This window comes from Rattus norvegicus, chromosome 8 (assembly GCF_021556685.1).
Source record: "Rattus norvegicus strain SHRSP/BbbUtx chromosome 8, alternate assembly SHRSP_T2T, whole genome shotgun sequence".
NCBI classification, from domain to species: domain Eukaryota; kingdom Metazoa; phylum Chordata; class Mammalia; order Rodentia; family Muridae; genus Rattus; species Rattus norvegicus.
Window position 1 is genome coordinate 6,807,445 of NC_141541.1, and position 23,143 is coordinate 6,830,587.

The 23,143-nt window shown below is 36.4% G+C and overlaps 1 protein-coding gene across 1 annotated transcript in view; it reads left to right on the forward strand.

The window, feature by feature from the left end:
* Positions 1–23,143, forward strand: part of Gucy1a2 (guanylate cyclase 1 soluble subunit alpha 2) — a 400,211-nt gene that overhangs the window by 246,089 nt on the left and 130,979 nt on the right. Inside the window, 2 exon segments of the mRNA NM_023956.2 lie at positions 1,139–1,624; positions 17,099–17,242. Coding sequence (NP_076446.1) covers positions 1,139–1,624; positions 17,099–17,242 — 630 coding nt within the window.

Genomic DNA, 23,143 nt, shown 5'->3' on the forward strand with positions numbered 1-23,143 from the left:
GTTGTAGAGCAAGGACTTAGAGCTCATTGCTTTAAACCTATAATATCAAGCCTCTGTTAAGTTTATTTTCCCTGAGACTGTTGTAAATGGTGAATATTTTAGTCTGTAGAAGGATAAAGTAGCCTGTGGCTTTTTATAGATAATAATGGAGAATAAATGTATGAGGTACATTCTATGTGGGAATGGATGGTGACATTGCAGCCTCAGACTTGATCAACACTTGGTCCTCTTTACCTTCCCCCACCCCCAGGTTCTTTCAACTTTCTTTCCAACCAATTGTACTGCAGCATATTGGCCTAACCCAAATAACTCTACTAGAAAAGTCATGCCCAATGGCAATACTCTGCCACTCTGCTGTTTTCAATAGGATTCCAAGGTGAGGTAGCAGAATCCTGGTTTCAGTATTCTTTTTCCATTAAATGCCAATTTCCTGATGTCTGTGAAAAGTCACAAAAGGGAAGGATGACATTATTTTACTTGTCCCTACACTCTACTTTCTTACCTGACCTTAGTGATATTCTAATTTGGTGTCTGTAGAGTATGTTTTTCTTTATGCATATGCACTTTCTGCTAATGATGGTCTAATGACAGACTCATGGTTTAAATTCTTTACATTTCAGCTTACTGAACTGTCTATTATTCTTGTCATCATGTTAACTGTTACTTTTTCCAGGTGCTGTGTAGCTTGTTCCAAACACTAAATAATTTTTATGATTTACCCTATGCTCCCAAATTTAGTTTTTGAAGGAGTTTTATTTTAATGACAGTTAAGTACATGTATTTTGACAAATTAATTTATCCTGATTCTATTTCTAAGCTTAAGTGGTTTGAGTTGGTTCATAGACAAGCTCAACAATATACCTGAGAATAATTCCATCTTGAATAAAAATTGTTTTTCTCTTTCATTTTCTCAATGTTCTCATTTTATATTTCATCATTGTCTTTACATGAGATGCAAAACAGTGATTTCTATTCAGAACCATGAAGCTTATAATGGCTTTGAGTCTGTTGAATATTTCCTAGTGTGAAAACAACAATTCATAAGTTAAGAAAACAATTTTGTTTCTCTTATCCATTAGGTTTTTTTTTCCAGCCTGCTTTTAGGAGGACTGATCAAATTTTCATGTCCAATTCACAGGTGATGGAAATCAAAGGACAAATGATCCATGTCCCAGAATCAAATGCCATTTTGTTTTTGGGCTCTCCATGTGTGGACAAGTTGGATGAACTCATAGGCCGAGGACTGCATCTCTCAGACATCCCCATTCATGATGCCACTCGAGATGTCATTTTAGTTGGAGAGCAAGCAAAGGCCCAGGATGGCTTGAAAAAGAGGATGGATAAATTAAAAGCCACCTTAGAAAAAACTCACCAGGCCCTGGAAGAAGAGAAAAAGAAGACAGTGGATCTGCTGTATTCCATTTTCCCTGGTGATGTAGCCCAGCAGTTGTGGCAACGACAGCAAGTACAGGCCAGAAAGTTTGATGATGTCACTATGCTCTTCTCTGACATTGTGGGCTTCACAGCTATATGTGCCCAGTGTACTCCCATGCAGGTGATCAGCATGCTCAATGAACTTTACACGAGATTTGATCACCAGTGTGGCTTTTTGGATATTTACAAGGTAATGGAGATGAGATGCTTAAATATATGTACTTTAATAACAAATTCTCAATTCACAAGAAAGCACACTAATTTGAATTTGATAATGAATTTTATATATATGTATATTATATATACATTATACATGTAATACTTGATATATACATGTGTACAGATAGATAAATATATCCACACATCTTTCTAATATCTTATCAAAAGTTCATTATTTCATCTTAAAATATTGACTTCAGCAACACTGATACTGCAGTTTAAGAAAAATAGTTCTGTACAAAGACTTTTTATTCAAAATTATTAAATTAAACTTGCAAAACTAAGAAAATTTCAAAATTCAATTGGTTTTTGCTTAGGGAATGAGACTATAATATAGACTACAAATCTTTATTTTAATGGATAAATGGAAATAACAAGTGATATTAAAATATGGTTTATATTATTTACCTTTGAGTAATCAGATTTTCACACTGGCAATGAAGTGGGATCCTTTAATTCTAAAAGAATATATGTAAGCATTCTCACCCTTTCCTGCATAGTCAATAGTTCTTAGTCAGTACCTTAATATTCTTTGCTTTGAAATGGGAGTAAATCACAAGTGTGTAAGAACTACCACTTATTTTTTGGTTTTGAAAAACTCTGTATTAAATTCTTGTTAAAGTTGCAGCCGTACTTCCAGGTCAACTTCCTACCTACCTAATAAATTAACAGTTTGCAAGGACTTTTACATAGATTACATAATGTCAAAGTCCTTGGATTTTTGCATGAAGGTCAGCAAGGATATGTAATTTAAACAAATGGTGGATGGCAGGGTTTTAATGTACTCATAGAAAATTGAGCAGCTGTTCTTTTTCATGGTCTAAGCCACATGTAAACAGATTTGGTTAGAACGTATGTGCTTTTTTTCCCCTCAGAGTATGATTCATTAGATATTCATATTAAAATAGGTTTCCCTGAGAAAGGGGGACTATTTAGAATAATTATTTAGAACATACATCAGATGCTCACTTAATGTCTCAGTTGTAAGGGTTTGTGTGGAATATGGCTAAGAAATAGGCCTTGTTATATAAAATAAGAGGTTTTACAAATTACCTTTAACCTCTCTGTAACTTATTGTTGCATAATTTGTAATAAAAGTAGCCCAGTGTCTGGTTCTAAGCTAAAGGAGCACCCTAATCATATTGCTCTTATGCACTGACATTTCCCGAAAGAAGAAATCAGAACAAGTTTGCCTGAACTTTCTTCCTACACACTATTGGGATAATTAGTCTTACTGTTTAAGTCACTGAATGTCAGCGTTAGCCTCCTCGAGCTAGCATATTTTAAATTGTAAGAGTATATAAATAGGTGGAAAAGATAAATAAATAGATTCACTTTGTCCAGACCATAATTTAAATAAGATCTATTTCAGGCTTTGAAAAGCAGAAATGTGATGCCTTCCAGTGTTAGCTAAGCAGTTCCAAACCTTAAAAATATAATGAGCTTTCATAGACATCTTGGAAAATAAATCTGTGAAAACATGTGATATTAATATTTTCTTGTATGTTATTAAACCTAGGACACATTTCTCTAGGCATGAATAATTACCAGCAAGTTTAAGCTTACAAAATGGTTTTCTTGATGTAATCTTTAACTGCACTTTCCACCTCTCCTTTATGTGTGTATATATTTTCAAAATTAAACAAAAATAATACAAATAGCAAATATTTTCAAGCAAGCTTTCATCTCAAATTTAAGTCATGATGTATGAACTTATAAAACTCCAGGGCTGTTTTTTTTAACATAATCAATGCTAGGGATATGTGGATTTGCAGGAGGTAGATGGGAGTGTTTTAGGTGCTCATTTTGGTTAAAAAGAATTGCATTTTTGTCAATCCAGACACAATATGCGCTGATGCTATGAGGATGATGAGGATGGAGAAAAGCAAAGATAGAGCTAAGATGGCTAAGAAGAAGAGTGCTTGTTGCTAAATCATGAGGACCTGATCCAGTTTTTCAGCACCCCCACAATATCCAGGCAGAATGCAGTGCACTTTAACCCTAGTGCTGGAAGAGCAGAGACAGGTGAACCCTGATGGCCTGTTTTCTTGGCATAGAGAGACCTTCTAAAGCAGGAAGCTCTAAGTTCATTGAGAGAGTCTTTCTCAAAATATTTTGGCAGAGAATGGCAAAAGAAGATGCTTGAAATTAACATCTGACATTCATAAGTACATGTGCATGCAAATGAATGCACACATGTACAAACACAGACACACACAGAGATACACACACACACACACACACACATTATTTTTAAAGGGATATGGAAAGGAATAGGATAAGCAAGTACATTGTGAGAAACAAATGAGAAAGAATATATAACTAAGCAATTCTTAGTCTTACCTTCCTACTTTCTATCACAAAATCTTTCATGTTTATTTTTAAGCATATTTCCACTATGCTGTTTTATACTTTATAATAATTTCTACTATGTGCTGTGAACTGTTTGACATTTATAACATAAATCACATGCATATTTTAACTTACATTGAAAAATATTAAATCCCAAAGGTATTTTTAAACAACCCTCTTATTCTACACATGGTAAGACACTTTTTAGGTTTAAAGTATGCATAAGTTTTGAATAGAAAGTTTGAAGAGAAAAATGTGGAAGCCTCACTTATATTACAAAGAAGATAAAGTGGAATAAAAATAGAAAACAGCATAGAGGAAGTCATCTCAAATATATACTCCAAGTTGACACAGTAATAATACCCATTCTCTATTTGGGTGCCTGGCCACCTCACCTTTTAGTGTCTCACTATCATTACAGAGAAGCAGGGGTTAGGGATTTAGCTCAGTGGTAGAGCGCTTGCCTAGCAAGTGCAAGGCCCTGGGTTCAGTCCCCAGCTTTGGAAAAAAAAAGAAGGAAAAAAAAAGAAGAAAAAAAAGAGAAGCAGTGACAAATTATAACTGGAGTGGAAGAATTCAGCAAATGTAGACCAGGTTAAGAAGATTATGCTAAAATAATTCACAGTTCTATAAAATGGGAGGTGTGGAGAGAACCTATATATTTCACTGAGCACATTTTAAGCCATGAGAAAATTAAATATTTTGCCTGGGCTTGGCTGCCAAGATTTTTACAGGTATGTGAATACTGAGGAAGACACAGGTAATTTGCAGAAAACAGACACTATAATTTAGATCCCTTTGTAATTAGATGGACAAATGGAGTCAGCAAAAGGGCAACATCAATAATGTACTAGGGCCTACATTGTGAAGGATGAGAATGTGTAGAAAGCAAACAATAAAGAAACGACAATTCTAGCTTACTTGAATTAATGTCTGTTGCCAATCGAGGAATCAATAAGAAGAGTGGTAGGTGCTTTGGAGAGTGGTTCAAAATGCAAGTTTTACTTCTCTGCTTTGACTTTCCCAACAAATTTGTTATGAGATAAGAAAGAAGCAGAGATAAAGATGGATCCCTCAGTCATTAATTTTTTTCTCTAGTACCACACTCTACCTAATAAAATTAAAATACTGTCTAGTACAAAATAAATATAATGTTAGCTGCTATTATTGTTTTAGATATGTATACCTAGATATATGGCAGGGAAGCTATGAGTTATATCTAAAAATCTATGAATATCCCTTAATAAAAAAAATGCAAACAATGCTACTTGGTCTGTCATGACTAAGACTTATCATACCATCCTTATTGTATCAAAACAAAACTACATTTCTTACAACTCAGAAAACTTGGGCTTTTCTTAAAATAATCAGAATGTGAATTGTGTTTATCTTTTTTAAGCTTTGAAAATTGTGTTTTAATGGAACCAGATGCAACAAACTCACTACTACTTATGAATATCAAAACAGTAAAGATGCTAGCAGAAAGAAATGGTGGGATTTTAAAAACCAGGCCTAGCAGCCTTGAACATGTCTCTAAATGAGTCTTTGTGTCCAGGGCTATTGCTACACCCATATTCTGGAATCAGAGACCCAAACTATAGACATTTTGCCTCTTCTTTATGCAGATGAAAAGAGAAGCATTAGCTCTGAGGTAGGATGAAATTTGCTCTATCCAATAGAGCCTAAGCCAGAGAGTTGTAGCTTCCTTGGGGCCTCCTTAGTTGTTTCTACTTTAGGTAACAAAGTATAGATAAATATTTTTCTATGTCTCAATCTGTGAATTTTTCATGGAACCAACTATTGAAATTGAACAATATTAATGATTTATTTTTAAGTGTATCCTTTGATTATTTCAAATATGTAAGCTGTTACTGCAGAAATACACTATTTGCCGGAATTTATATTCTAGGCATCTAGACACACTTCCTTACACTTGCATGGTCAATGCTTCATTCAATAAGAAATATTTGCACCCCAAGGAAACGTCTTTTCCTTTTACATACACACATTTTTAACTTAAAATTTACATTGGTTGTTTCTGATAACTTTGTAGCTTTAAAAAAAAAATCAGGTTTAAGCTAGCCACTTTTTAGTCTAAAATATACTCATCGAAATCAGAGGCTTCATGACAGTGTTATAGAAGATCTTGGTCCAGTTGGTCCCAGAAAGCTTGTTCTAGGATGCTGCCCCTAACTCTGTTTATTATTGTAACAGAATTGTAGAGGAGACTCAGTGTGTGTCATCTTATATCTGTTAGGGCTGTGATAAGCCGGCTTAACCCTTTGTTCAACCTAGAGAAATATTTCCTTTGCTTCGGTAGAGGATAGATCCTCAACCACACACATAGGTTATTGTCTAAAGATAATTACAGTTTCTTAACTACTGTCAGGAGATGTGTGTGTGTGTGTGTGTGTGTGTGTGTGTGTGTATTCATCTTTGTATACTTTCTACTGTTATATCAGATTCAACTTGCTCTCTCTCTCTCTCTCACCTTTTATTGGATATTGTTTTATTTATATTTCTCAATTTCCCATCTATAACCCCCATATCCAATATCCCCTCCCACATCTTCTATGACAGTGTTCCCTCACCCAAGCACCCACCCCTTCCTACTTCCCTTTGCTAACATTCCTCTACACTGGGGGTTCAAGTCTTGGCAGTACCAAGGGCTTCTCTTCCCATTGGTGCCCAACAAGGCCATCCTCTGATACATATGCAGCTGGAGCCGTGGATCTGTCCATGTGTAGTCTTTGGATGGTAGTTTAGTCCCTGGAAGTTCTGGTTGGTTGGCATTGTTGTTCTTATGGGATTGTAAGCCCCTTCAGCTCCTTAAATCCTCTCTCTAAGTCCTCCAGTGGGGACCCCATTCTCAGTTCAATGGTTGGCTGCAAACATTCACATGTGTATTTGTCATGCTCTAGCGGGGCCTCTCAGGAGACAGTTATATCATGCTCCTGTCAGCATGCACTTCTTGGCATCATCAATATTGTCTGGGTTTGGTGACTATATGTATAGGCTGGATCCCCAGGTGGGGCAGTTGAGCCTGTTCTTTAAAAGAAGATAAATATATTCTACATCAATTCTGTAGGCAAAGAAAAACAAACAGAAAAAAACAAAACAAACAAGCAAGTAAAAGAACCCAAAATCAAAGCCAGAACATCAGCATCTGGTGTAGGCTTAATGCTATGAATTTGCACTACAAAGACACTGGAAAAGTAAAAGCCAAGTCATCCCTTCAAGCATTTCTAACTTCTTTTAGTAAGAAAGCAGATGCCCATGGATGCTAAGAAATGTCATGGAAACATGTATTTCAGCATGGTGCTATGATTGGGAAAGAGCTAATTTCCATGTGATTGGAGGTGAGATAGAAGTCACAAATAAACATTCTGTTCTAATAAGTGTATTGCTAGGTGAATTATTTTGTCAGTTTCAAAGGTCCACAGTGCTTTAAAAAATTATCAGTGATGTTTTTTCCGTTTAGTATTATACCTTTGGCAACCACATGTACTACAGATAAGAAAGACAAAAAAGGCTTCATAGACATTAACAAATTAGAAGAGTGATAAAGGAGAATTCTAAGGAACAGAATTGGTTTCTGAATCAGAATAAAAAAAACAAACAAAAACGAAAAACAAAAAACAAAAAATGATGGAATCCGGTAGGGTGAGATACAGATGGAAAAGTCAGTACATGTTGCACTATATGGAGATCTTAGGCATCTTAGAGATTTGCATTTGATTTTTATGAATGAGTGCAAGTCCTTCTAGACTTTTAAAAGGAGTAATATAGGGAGAGGTGTTGATACTAAGGTCTGGTCCCCTATTTGCTTCATGATTTTGTCAATAAAGAAGGCCTGGAGCCAATTGCTGGAAAGAGGTACAGGAGGAACTTCTGGGTCCCAAGAGAAAAAGGGAGACTTAGGGATAGAGAGGGGCTTTTTGGCCAGGATTTGGGACATGGAGCACACAGCCATCATGCAAGATCTTGGGGAGCTAGAATCAGCAGCCTTCCCTACTAGTGGATGGCCAAAGGCAAGGGCTATCTGATACAAGCCAGTAAGCTTAGGGCAGAAGAAGAAAGGAGATAATAAATTGTTAAGGGCAGTCATTTCCAGGTGGGAGGTATTTGAGCTCAGCAATTGTGCTAGCAGGCACATTCTAAAGAAGGAAAACTGTCTGCATGTTTTTCATATGTGGAGCAAAGGTGGGTAGAGAAAGAAGAATGGTTGGGGGATGGTTGCTATCAATCATAGGCTAAACTTGATGAAGATATAGGAAGCCAGGAAGGACCAGAGTGCATTGACAACTCCTGGGTACAGGCAATACAAAATTATATTCAACAGAGTAACAAATAGATTTGCTTCCTAAGAGAGAACTTTAAATGTAGGGTAGGAAATGTATTAGAGTGGACAGTTGATGTTGACCTTATTGACATAACTCAGATGACTGACTTTGATAGTAGGACTTGGATGTACAAAAGCCTAGAGAATGTACCCAGCATTGTCTCTTTAATGACAGAAATATTTCTATGCTACCACAGATGCTGATAGCTGAGTCACTTATTTGGGCATCCTGGGTGGAAAATTAGAGTTGTTTAGATAATATTTCTTTTAGAAAGATGGAACAATAAGCATTTTGAAAAGTAATTTACACTGTACGTTGTATGTGCATTTTACATTGATGCAACACAATATTTGACCAGTGCAGCATAAGGGAGAAAGAATTTATTTCAGGTGAGAGTTTCATGAAAATACATTCATCATGGCAGGGAAGGCATGAAAACAGGAACATAAGATCAGCTGGTCACATTATGTGGGCAATCAAGGAGCAGAGAGAAGGAAAAAAGAAGGCCAGACTATAAAGCCTTCAGGTCCACTCAGAATGTTGTCCTATATCCAACTTCCCCCTTCCAAGAGATACAGAGACAAATTTGGAGCAGAGACTGAAGGAAAGGCCCTTCAGAGCCTGCCCCACCTGGGGATTCAGCCCACATATATACAGCCACCAAACCCAGACAGTATTGCTGATGCCAAGAAGTGTATGCTGACAGGAGACTGATATAGTTGTTTCCTGAGAGGCTCTGCCAGAGCATGACAAATAGAGAGGCAAATGCTTGCAGTCAGCCATTGAACTGAGAACAATAGCCCCACTGGAGGAGTTAGAGAAAGGATTGAAGAAGCTGAAGGGGCTTCCATCCCCATAAGAACAACAATGCCAACCAACCAGAACTCCCAGGGACTAAACCACTACCAAGGCTACACATGAACAGACCCATGGCTCCAGCTGCATATGTATCAGAGGATGGCCTTGTTGGGCACCAATGGGAGGAGAACCCCTTGGTCCTGCCAAGGCTGGCCTCCTCAGTGTAGAGGAATGTCAAGGTCCTGGGAGGTGGGAAGGGGTAGGTGGTTGAATGGGGCAACACCCTCAGAAGAAGGAGGAGGCAGAATGGGATATGGGGTTTATGGATGGGAAACCAGGAAAGGGGATGACATTTGAAATGTAAATAAAAAAACAAAAACACACACAAACAAACAAACACATAAAAAACAAAAAAACCCCACTGCTTAAACATTGGATAACATTCATGAAAAGCAACACTATATGAGGAACAAGTGCTCAAACCTGTGTCAATTGGGGGCACTTCACATTGAAATATTTCATAGCACTGCCTGTATTGTCTTATTTTATGGCTCAAATAATCAAATTCTAGCTAGTATACTAGAACATGCGACTTGTAAAAGTGGGAGTAGGTGTATTTCTGCCTGTTTTGCCTGTGCTTGAGACTCTTTTCCTCCTATTTGATTTCGTAGCCCAGCCTGCTTATGAGGGCTTTGCCTTGTCTTATTGCATCTTGTTCGGTCCTTGAGATATCTTTTCTATAGGATGATGGGTAGTTTTCAGCCAGAACAATAGTTTTAGTACACACAAGGTACTAGAAGGTAAAGAGAGTTTACAAAGAACATTGTGTTGTTCATTTTGATAGGTACATGTAATAAATTATAGTGATAGTGGTTAGTGATCTTGGATATTGGCATCTAGTCATTGAAAATCTTATAGGATTAATAATGAACATCAGGAAAATTGAATCTCCCATATTGAACTTAAATTTTAAAACAAAATTTCACTGAATATTACAGTGTATTTTATTACTCTAAGATGATTTAGTATTTACTGATCTTTGTGATTAGTAATCCGGAACCTGGCATGAATATATTCTACATGAATGATTTCCTAGTATGGATCTGGAGGTAAATATACTTACTGAAAGTTTATGAGGAAGAGAGCTCTCTGTCCTAGGCAGTCATTTGGAATACATGGCAAACACTTGGGAATAGTTCCTAGGCCACACTGTTGTCCTATTTATACCCATGACCTCCTTTAGGCTGCTGTATCTACTAAATGCTGTAAAGACACCCTTAAAGGTAGTATTTGGGTCTGAAATATCAACCAAAATATTTGTAATTGGATTTATTATTTTAAAGAAAGAAAAGGATTTTTTGAGGATGCCCTATCAGTCAGCCCTTAGTTAAATTATTTCTTTTCCAATCCATAAATTATTATGTGTAATTAAAGTGAATGTGTTCAGTGGAACCAAAAGAACTTATGAATATTGACTGTATACTGTGTTTTCTTAGCACGTGAGGTCTGCATTAGCATGTGTGAATATGTGCACATGCCTGTATGCATATGTGTTCATGAGAGTGCATGTATGTGATTACATAGTATGTGTGTGGCTGAGTGTGCACACATGTGTGCCTTTGTGTGTATGTCTGTGTACATTTAGGCTTTGGGATATGTTTGACCTAGTCATTGTAATCTGTAATTCGTAAGAATCTGAAAAGTTTGATTCTGTTGTAACCAGACTGGAAGACAAAGGAGAACTTAAGAAGGGCTCTAAATTTGAGCACTCTTCTCATTTAAACAAGATGAAACAATGAAGGAACATTCTGTTCAAGTAATTTTCCCTTGTGCCAAAGTGCTCAAGGCGCTTTCAAACATTCTCTTCTACTAGAGTCAGCATATCTGGTTTTATTTGGAGGACCCTGGTCCACTTGGACTTTAGCATTGCACAAGGAGATAAGAATAGATAGATTTACATTCTTCTACATGCTGACTAACAGTAGAACCAGCAACATTTGAGGAAAATGCTCAGTAGATAGTTTTGGCTTCTTTAAAAGATCAAGTTACTATAGTTGTGGGGGTTTATTTCTTTGTCTTAAATTCTATTTTATCGATCTACCTGCCTGTCTCTGTACCAATACCATACCATTTGTATCACAGTTGCTCTGTAGTACAGCTTTAGATGCAGAATGGAGATTCCTGAGAAGTTCTTTTATTGTTGAGAATATTTTCACTATTCTGAGTATTTTTTTGGAATTCCTGATGAATTTGAAAATTGTTCTATCAATCTCTCTGAAGAATTCTGTTGGAGGTTTGATGGATGTTGCATTCAATCTACAGATTGTTTTTGGTAAGATGGCCTTTTAGCTGTTAATCCTGCCAATCCATGAGTATGGAAGGTCTTTCCATTTTCTTTCTTCAGAGACTTGAAGTTCTTGTTATACAGATTGTCACTTGCTTGGTTAGAGTCACACCAAGTATTTCATGCTATTTGGGAATATTGTTGAAGGGTGTCATTTCCCTAATTTCTTTTCAACCTGTTTATCTTTTGAACAGAGGAAAGCTACTGATTTGTTTGAGTTATTTTTATACCCAGTCATTTTTCTGAAATTATTTATTAAGCTTACTAGTTCTCTGGTAGAACTTTTGGATCACTTAAGTATATAATCATATCATCTGCAAATAGTGATATTTTGACTTCTTCCTTTCAAATTTGTAAACCTTATACCTTGCATTGCCTAGTTGCTCTGGTTGGAATTTTCAGTACTATATTGAATAAGTAGGGATAGAGTGGGCAGCCTTGTCTAGTCCCTGATTTTAGAGGGATTGCTTCAAGTTTCTCTCCATTTACTTTGATCTTGGCTACTGCTCTGCTGTATATTGCTTTTTCTATGGTTAGGTATGGGCCTTGAATTCCTGATCTTTCCAGGACTTTATCATGAAGGAGTGTCAAATTTTGTCAAATGCATCCTCAGCATCTAGTGGAATGATTATGATTTTTTTTAGTTTGTTTACATAGTGGATTATGTGGATGGATTTCTGTATATTGAACCACCCCTGCAACCCTGGAATAAAGCCTACTTGATCATGATGGATGATAGCTTTGATGTGTTCTTGGATTTGGTTTATGAGAATTTTATTGAGTATTTTTGCATCAATATTCATAAGGGAAATTGGTCTGAAGTTTTTTCTTTATCAGGTCTTTGTGTGGTTTTGGTATAAGAGTAATTGTGGCTTCATAGAAGGAATTCGGTAGTGCTCCATCTGTTTCTATTTTGTGGAATAGTTTGGACAGTATTGGTATGAGGTCTTATATGAAGGTCCGATAGAATTCTGCACTAAACCTGTCTGGACCTGTGCTCTTTTTGGTTGGGAGACCTTTAATGACTGCTTCTATTTCCTTAGGAGTTATGGGGTTGTTTAACTGGTTTATATGTTCCTGATTTAACTTTGATATGTGGTATTTGTCTAGCAAATTTCCTCCAGATTTTCCAATATTGTTGAATATAGGCTTTTGTAATAGAATCTGATGATTGTTTTTAATTTCCTCAGATTCTGTTGTTATGTCTCCCTTTTTATTTCTGATTTTGTTAATTTGGATACTTGTCTCTGTGCCTTCTGGTTAGTCTGGCTAAGGGTTTAATCTATCTTGTTGATTTCCTCAGGGAACCAGCTCCTGGTTTTGTTGATTCATTGTATAGTCCATTTTTTCTACTTAGTTGATTTCAGCCCTGAGTTTGATTATTTCCGGCCTTCTACTCCTCTTGAATGTATTTGCTTCTTTTTATTCTAGAGCTTTTAGGTGTGCTGTCAAGCTGCTTATGTATGCTCTCTCCTGTTTCTTGTTGGAGGCATTCAGAGGTATTAGTTTTCCCCTCAACACTGCTTTCATTGTGCCCCATAAGTTTCTGTATATTGTCTTTTCATTTTCAATAAATTCAAAAAAGTCTTTAATGTCTTTATTTCTTCCCTGAGTAAGTTATCATTGAGTAGAGAGCTGTTCAGCTTATATGTATATGTGGCTTTCTGTTGTTTTTGTTGTTATTGAAGACCAGCCTTTCTCTGTGGTGGTCAGATATAGGATTAATTCAGTGTTCTGATATCTGTTCGGGCTGGTTTTCTATCCAATTATATGGTCAGTTTTGGGGAAGGTACCATGAGGTCCTGAGAAGAAAATATGTTCTTTTCTTTTTGGATAAAAGATTCCATAGACTCTTGTTAAATCCATTTGATTCATAACTTCTGTTATTCTTAATGTGTCTCTGTTTAGATAGATGTGCTTCCATGATCTATTCGTTGGTGAGAGTAGAGTGTGTAATTATTCTGTGAGGATAAATGTGTTCTTTGAGCTTTAGTAACTTTTTTTTTTTTTACAAATTTGGATGCCCTTGCATTTGAAGCATAGATGTTCAGAATTGAGAGTTCTTCTTGGTGCTAACTGGCCTTGCTGTCTCTGATTAGACTCTTTCTGTGAGCCTGTGAGTCTGGCTGTATCAGAATTCCTGGGGGCCCAGATCTCTATGATCCTGTGATTCTGTGATCCTGGATGTCTCAGAACTCCTATAGGTCAAGCTGCCTCTCATTCTGGGTGTAGTGGTTGGAGAGCCAGAGTCTGGATCTACTCCCCAGTACAGGTGCAAACTGGAAAGAATAAATGCTTCTGGCTGGGCAGGGGCTTATGTGTCCCCTGGGTTTCTGGGGATTGAAGGTATGTCAGGTTTGGGGCAGAGGTTGGTGCCTTACCTGAGATCCTGTGTGTGTCAGAGGTGAGTGCGTGGAGAGCCAGAGCCCAGGGTCCACTCCTGGGTACATGTGCACAAACAAATTTAAATTTTAAAGAATGATAAATAAACTCTTCATAAAAGTAGGTGTGGTCGTGTGGTGAACAGCAATCATATACTGCATTGATCTTGCCCTAGTCTCCTCTCATGTATTTCTGGGAGGATAGAAGTATGTTTGCTGGTTTGTTTGTTTTCCTTGTGTTTCTGAGTCTTACTCTATCTTTATCCCCCTGCTTCATTGAACTGTCTTTATTCTTCTGTGTTGTTATTCTGGAGCAAGTTCCAAAGCCAGAGCACTATTCTTTATACTGTTTGTTGTACTTTATGTAAAAATTACAAAAAACAAATGATAAAGTGATTCAAAACGCAGACAACTTTTGAACAGTTATTGTGTCATCTCTTTCAATCCTTGCTTGCTTTTTTTCATTTTAGTTTAAATAAGAAACCACAAGAGTATTTGGAATTGATACATGATGTAAACACTTCTATGTCTCATAAATTTGACTATTTACTGTGAAGAGAATCTACAAAAAAGTCCTCACATGTATATTTTTACTAAATGTGCAGGAAACTGTTTTCATTGGTGACAGAAGAGGGAAATTAAGCTTTCATTGAACACAGTTGGTAGTGTTAATCCAGAGCAGAACACCGGGAAGAAATGTTCCTTTCATAATACAACTAGACGTTTGTTCTTGCATTTATGAATTCTAGTACCAAATAATTTTATTTCTCCTGTGCAAAAGGAGGTTTCTGTTTTCCAATATCCTTCGTGATGAATGGAACCCTATCCACTTGATTCCTTAGAAGTTGCATAAGTCCCATCTAGTTATGAAGAGCCAAGGATTTCTCTTCTCCACTTAATCCTCTAACCTGAATTAATCATTAAACATGGATGAGAAATAACTGTTCCTTCAGATTGTGAGGTCATATTACTATCTCATGATGACTGAACCAAGCATTGCAATCAACAATATATGTCACTTTCTTACTATCCTTTAAATTATTTTTAGCTTTAAACATTTTATGTGTGTACAAGTTTTGCAAGCATGTATATCTATAGTTGTATACGGCACTTTTCAGAATCCAAACTAGGGCATCAGAACTCCTAGAATTTGAGTGACAGCCTGCTATCACATTGACCATGTGGATGCTGGGGATTAAATCTGGTCCTTTGGAAGCACAACTATGGCTCTTAACTACTGAGAAATCTCTCTTAATCTTGTTATTTATGATAACTATTACAACTTTGGAAACCAAAATTGTTGATATATTTACATGATATGAAGTATACAACTTAACATGATTTTATTTTTTTTAAATGTACCACGTTTTCTTTATTCATTCTCCACTTGAAGAACATCTAAGTTGTTCCCAGTTTCTGGCTATTACAAATAAAGCTGCTATGAACATAATTGAGCAACTGTCATTGTGGTAAGGTAAAGCATCCTTTGGGTATAAGCCCAAGAGTGCTATAGCTGGGGTTTGATTTAAGTCAGTTCCTAATTTTCTGAAAACCACCATATTGATTTCCACAGTGTTAACATGATTTTAATTAGCTCATGTATATTCTATACAAATTATTTCACCCTTTGTTTATTTTCTAATGTGTTTATGCAACATTTCAATTGGTAACTTCAGTTCACTTCATGCTATTGCATTTTTTTCCTAATGAAAAAGTCCCTTATGTAATCAACCTTTACGAATGCTTTTATGTGCATGAGAGAGTGTGAGCATGTTTATGTGGTTATATACATGTGAGCAGGTGCATGCATACATGTGTTAACCTCAAAAACTAGGAAAGATCCATCTTGTTTATTTGAGAGATGGTATTCTATTGCTCTGTAAGGCACAGATTTAACTAGGTTAGCTGTCAGTCAATGCTCAAATATCTACATATTTTCCACCCTGACATTGAGATTATAAACACAGGTCATCATAATTGGCTTTTTATGGGGATTCATTGGCATTCTCGGCTTCTCATGCACTTCATCAATTGTGCTATTGTCCAAGCCATTTTTATGGTTTTAAAGTCTTGTGGTTCAAATTATAGAAATACGTGCTTACAAACAACTCTATTTTTCTGGAAATTTGGTAAACTGCTAATGAAGTGATGATGAAAATATTCTAAGAAGTTGTGTACCAAAACAATGTATGTTCAAACTGGCTGAAAAGCCATGTAATTCATACAAATAAATTACTAACTTTTAATTATGATTCATAAAATAGTTACAAATTTATTTCGAAGTGCATAGCTGGTAGCCATCCAAATTTTAAAAACTTGTAAATAGAAAAAGGATCAGGGCTTGGGAGTAAGCTCATTGGATAACAGTACATAGTGTTCTAAAGCCTGAGTTAGATCCTGTTGAAGGACACAGGAGTCTACATGTAATTCCAGTAGGAAGAGCTCTTGACAACCTCACAACAAAGTTTTGTACATCTGAGTCATTTAATATTAGATAAATATTTTAAATGAGTCAACATCAGCATCCAATTATAATGAAGCCTGTCAATGGAATAAGATTAGATTCAGAAGAATACCTTAACAGTGATTGATATTTATTTTATTGTATAGTTGTGGCTGTTTTTGACCTTCCTATTTCACATTCTTAAATCAAATATAATGATTTCTCATTTCTGTTTTTTCATTAAATATTAGATAATGTATACAAATTACTTAAGTGATTAATGACATGGCATATAAATTTAATAATTTTTAGTATTATAGTTTTTAAGAATGAGTGAAAGCAGACTTGACATCAAATTACAGATGGATGCAATATATAAGTTTGCAATTTGGAAGGTAGGAAATTTGAAGATTAAAAAAGAAACAAAAAAAAACAAAACAAAAAAAACGAAAGTTTTCTGAAAGACTACCAAAATGCCTCTTGAAAAAGTTATCATTTGAATATCATGTAGATAAAATACTGCCTAGTCTGGTTTTAGAGGAATATTACAGTCATTTGTACTTTCAATGATCATCTATAGTGATAATGAATAACCTAAAGGGAGATGTTAGTATTTGATTGCAGCTGTTTGCAAACTCTACTGTGATTACACTCAGCTGTCTAATTGCTTAATGTATTGGTGTTTCCTTGACATAATTTTCAGCATGATTTGTGGCTGCAGATCACTAATCATTTATCTTCTGACTCATTATGTGTTTGCATTTGATTTATCTGATTGTTGCAGGTAGAAACAATAGGGGACGCATACTGTGTTGCATCAGGGCTTCACAGGAAAAGCCTATGCCATGCGAAGCCCATTGCTCTGATGGCCTTAAAGATGATGGAGCTTTCAGAAGAGGTTCTGACTCCTGATGGAAGACCCATTCAGGTAACCTCAACAAGCTGATGTGAAAAACAAATACTCCTTTTAATGAACCTTTTTTCTGGGAAAAAAAGGGGGGTGGTATTCAGAAATTCTCTTCTGATGTAAACTTCTTATAGTTAATAAGCCTAGACAGGACAGGGAACAACTAAGGCTAACACATAGGCCAGGGTGGTCCATCAGTAAAGCTGTGTGGAAGACAAATTTACCATGAACTGTAGAAAGAATGAAAGAATTTGACCAAGCAAACCTTACTGTCAGTGCATAAACTACTCCGATTAAAATGAGACTTTTGGGGCAAATCAGAATCTGAGATGTACCCAAAGCAAGAAGTAAAAGTCCAGTATTCCTCATGAGGTTCTGGACCTTAGAGTTTTGTGGTGTGTGTGTGTGTGTGTGTGTGTGTGTGTGTGTGTGTGTGTGTGTGTGTGTGTTTTAGTGCTTCCTTCTTAGAAACACCTACCAAAGAAATTTGAAAAGTAGACTTACCATTTGGGAATTGCAATTTTATTAGCAGTATTTTCGTCTTGTTGAAATAAATGGCTCCCTGCAATTTAAAGTCAGTCTCCAAGAATTATTGAGCTAATCTAATTACATTGTTGTTTAAACCCAGCGGATAGTACCAGATATTACCACATATCCTTGACAAATAGATTCCTCATACTCAGAAAAATGTTTGAATTAAGAAAGAACTTTTAGAAAACTTTGTTATCCACTAGTTTACCACAGAAGAGAGACTTCACAAGTGTGTAGTTACCAGGTAATGTCAACCTAACGACTCCAAATAAATTTCCATTTAAAACTATTAAAGTGGTGGGGGTTTTTGTTTGTTTGGATGGTTGGTTGGTTGGTTTTTTATTTACTTTTATTCTTTTAGAGTCCAGTACTTACACCCCTCCTCAGCCACCCTCCCACAGTTCATTGCAATCATCTTCATTCCTGTCTCTAGAAGATCTCCCCCTACCCGACAAGGTCTCCCCTCTCCCTGCAACCTCAAGACTCTCCAAGGTTAGGCTCTTCTTCCACTGAGGCCAGACCAGGGAGTCCTCCACTCTGACCAGCTCTTGTATGCTGCTTGGTTTCTAGAACAGTATCTGAGAGATCTCTGTGTCTCAAGTTGAGAAAGCTGACTACCTTCCTATATACCTGGAATGAGTGTTTTTTCCTTGATCACAATTTTTTCCCATGCCTATGTCTTTTTCCAGTTAATTGTGAAAGTTCATTGTATTTCTTATTATGCAGGCATATTCTTTCCTTAATTCTAACTTTATTACATCTTTCTAGCAAAACAACTACAACTATCTCCTAAAACTTTCTTTCAAAAATTACTTAAATCAAAACAGGCATTCTATAGAATTCTTTATTCATCTAAATGGCATTAATTCTTAGATGTTCACCTTCTTGTTGACCTCCAGGATACCCAGGAATCATTATGGTATGTAATAGTGACAGGAATGTATCAGTACCAAGAAGCAATCCTAGGATGAAGTCTTAGAGCTCATACATTGCTGACCATGGAAAAAGATGAGGTATCTACAGAAAATTCAACTGCATGATTTTAGCATTTCTTAAATGGCTCCTGAAAAAAATCTCAAATTGGTTCCATATATAAATTCAAGGTCAGTTCAACATTAAAAAAAGCTCTAATATAAAAGCATAAATATGTAATAATTGACTTAAAGATGGAAAAATATATGGTAAAAAACAATGCTGATCATGAAAGTAGAGATGCATAAATTTTGCTACAACAAAATCAATTTTTTTCTGTTCTCTGAAGAATTTAAAGGATAACTACACAGTTCCTAGAATTTTTAAAGCATATATAAATAATAAAAATACTATTAGTCTCACCAATGGTTAGAATCACATAAATAATAACACTATGGCACAACATTTTGCCAACTAGCTTAATTCATGTTTCAGCCACTGACAATGTCACTTTGGAGAGGATACCAAATAGCAGGATTCTGAATAACAATTGCTGTTTAAATTGTGCTCCATGTAAAACTCAACAACTCTTCTCCTAGAGGTTTGCCTTAGGGAGTTGCTTTTGGTGGCGTTAGCAGAAATTAGATACAGAATTCTTTGTAGAAACAGTTTTGCTAATTGGTTCAAATAGTAAATAACAAAATGGTTCTTAAACCCTTAAAATGAAAAATCATGTCATATTTATTATAACTTAGCAGAACATGCAATTGGGAAAATTAATGACATTCACTGGTGACATCAAAATGAATGGATATAAAGAAACAAAAGTGATACAGCAAAAAAGAATTTCACTCATCAGTTAAAATTTAAAATCAATAAGAATCACCACTCTTTAGAATACCTCCATTGATTAAAAAAAAGTGCAAACTTAAAAACAGGAGTTACTGTCCTAAAATTAAAGATGCTTATCTCTAAGTGAAAGGGTGAGATTTAAGAGGATTCTGCATCAAGGAAAGCATACCCAGAAAAAATTGTTCACTTTCCTAGTTTTCATGATATTTTGAGGCTTATTGTGACTCTTTCAAAAAGCAGAGTTCTCTGGCCACTCTTACAGTGGTATGGAACTTTAAAGAGAAAACTTGAAGTTGTCGTCATCATGGAGTTTTTTTTATTTATTAATGGCATTTCTGATTACTACAAAAACAAACTACAGAATTGGAGCCTCATTTCTCCTGCAAACTACTCCACATGGAAACTATGAATCTTATCAGCTAAGCAAACATATTGCTTGGGATTTTTGTTGTATAGTAAGTTTTCCCTATTAGAAGATTTAATATTTAAAATTTATTTCAGTATCATCAAAACAAATTAAATACCCAATGACCAGAACAAAGCCATTATATCTTATAGAGTGCTTCAAAATATTCCCATTTCTGGGTTGTAATATTTAGTCAATCTCACAAATCAGATAGTCTTATTAAAAATAGGAAGAGAAACTGTTAATAAAGATTAAATAAAATGGAGAAATAAAATTCCAAATAATAAAAACCAACCTAATAATTCTAGCCTTGTTACTATTTTATAATATTTATGTACATGGGAATATTTTAATTAATTTATTTATTCTACATCCTTACAAAAATTTCCCCTTCCTCCTCTCCTCTTAGTCCTTCCCCTACTCTGCTTCCTCGCCCCTCCTGCTCTCTTTTTCTTCAGAAAAAGAGAAGACTCCCATGGATGTCAACCATCTTTGGCATATAAGCTGCAGTATGACTAAGTGTGTTTTCCCTATTAAGGGCTGAAAAGACAATCCAATAGGGGGAAATGGTCCCAAAGGCAGACAATGGAGCAAAGAAAATTGATGTTCCAATTGTTAGGAATCCCATGTGAAGACCAAGCTGCACCACTGTAATTTATGAGCAGAAGGCTGATGTCAGTCTCAGGTATGCTCTCTGGTTGTTTGTTCATTCTCAGTGGGTTCCTATGATGCCAGGTTGGTTGAAAGGAACCAAGAATAGACATCATGAGTGGAAAAGGAATAGGGGCAGGAAGAGAGTGATGACTATTGGAATGTGTTTGAACAAGAGGAACATCAATACTAGGAGGACCTCTTTAATTACATTGAGAAAAAATTTTCACAGTACAATGTTTGACTGTTGCAGCAGAGCTTTTAAGTGATCTGCCGTCCGTGTATCCATAATTATATTTTAAAGAATGTTCCTGACTTTACAGTCTTCATCTCTTCTCAGAGCTAAGGCTATATTCTACAGCCCTCCTCATGGAAAAACTGTCCAGAGAGAGCTGGTCTCCCAAGAGTGCTTTCATTCCTAAGCCCACAGGGAAACCCCACTTTTGCTCCAATAACTGTCTAAAGAGGGATCTGCCAGAAGGAAAAAGGGCACAGGAATCATGGAGCAGCCTGAGACAGGACCCTAAGACTGCCTTCACTGAGCTGGTTTCCCAGGAGCGGGCTCACTCTTAAGTTCACAGGCTCAAAGTCTCACAGACTCACAGGAGTGACAAGGTCCAGCAATACCAACTAATATCAGAGATAACCAGATGGCAAGAATCAAGACCAAGAATCCAAGCAACAGAAACCAAGACACCATAGAATCATCAGAACCCAGTTCTCCCACCGCAGCAAGTCCTGGATTCCCAAACACTCCAGAAAGGCAAAACTCAGATTTAAAATCACATAACAGGGCTGGAGAGATGGCTCAGCCGTTAAAGGCTAGGCTCACAACCAAATATAAAATCACATAACATCATGATGATTGAGGACTTCAAGAAGGACATAAATAACTCCCTTAAAGAAATACAAGAGAAAGTAGAAGCCCTTACAGAGAAAACCAAAAAATCCCTTAAAGAGTTACAGAAAAACACAACCAAATATGTGAAAGAAGTTTTAAAAAAACCATACTGGATCGAAAAATGGAAATAGAAATGGAAGAAGTAAGCTGGAGTAGCTATTCTAATAACGAATAAAATCAAATTTCAACTAAAAGTTATCAAAAAAATAAGGAAAGACACTTCATATCCATCAAAGGAAAAATCCACCAAGATGAACTCTCAATCCTAAATATATATGCTCCAAATACAAGGGCACCTATATACATAAAAGAAACCTTACTAAAGCTCAAAACACACATTGCACCTCACCCAATAATAGTAGGAGATTTCAACACCCCACTCTCATCAATGGACAAGTCATGGAAACAAAAATTAAATAAAGACAGACTAAGAGAAGTCATGAACCTAATGGACTTAACAGATATTTCTGGAACATTCTAACCTAAACCAAAGGATATACATTCTTCTAAGCACTTCTTCTAAGGATTGAGAGTTCATCTTGGTTGATTTTTTCCTTTGATGAGGGTCCTTCCTTATCTTTTTTTGACAATTTTTGGTTGAAAGTGGATTTTATTCCATATTAGCATTGCTACTCTAGCTTGTTTCTTCAGACGATTTTCTTTGAAAATTGGTTTCCAGCATTTTATTCTGAGATAGTATCATTCTTTGTCAGTGAGGTGTGTTTCCTTTATGCAGCAAAATGCTGGGTCCATTTTACTTATCCTTTCTCTTAGTCTTTGTCTTTTTTTTTCTTTTTTTTTTCCTTTTTTTTTTATCGTGAGTTTTTCTTATATACATTTCGAGTGTTATTCCCTTTCCCGGTTTCCTGGCAAACATCCCCCTCCCCCCTCCCCTTCCTTATGGGTGTTCCCCTCCCAACCCTCCCCCCATTGCCGCCCTCCCCCCATAGTCTAGTTCACTGGGGGTTCAGTCTTAGCAGGACCCAGGGCTTCCCCTTCCACTGGTGCTCTTACTAGGATATTCATTGCTACCTATGGGGTCAGAGTCCAGGGTCAGTCCATGTATAGTCTTCAGGTAGTGGCTTAGTCCCTGGAAGCTCTGGTTGCTTGACATTGTTGTACGTATGGGGTCTCGAGCCCCTTCAAGCTCTTCCAGTTCTTTCTCTGATTCCTTCAACGGAGGACCTATTCTCAGTTCAGTGGTTTGCTGCTGGCATTCGCCTCTGTATTTGCTGTATTCTGGCTATGTCTCTCAGGAGCGATCTACATCCGGCTCCTGTCGGTCTACACTTCTTTGCTTCATCAATCTTGTCTAAATGGGTGGCTGTATATGTATGGGCCACATGTGGGGCAGGCTCTGAATGGGTGTTCCTTCAGTCTCTGTTTCAATCTTTGCCTCTCCCTTCCCTGCAAAGGGTATTCTTTTTCCTCATTTAAAGAAGGAGTGAAGCATTCACATTTTGATCATCCGTCTTGAGTTTCGTTTGTTCTAGGGATCTAGGGTAATTCAAGCATTTGGGCTAATAGCCACTTATCAATGAGTGCATACCATGTATGTCTTTCTGTGATTGGGTAAGCTCACTAAGGATGATATTTTCCAGTTCCAACCATTTGCCTACGAATTTCATAAACTCATTGTTTTTGATAGCTGAGTAATATTCCATTGTGT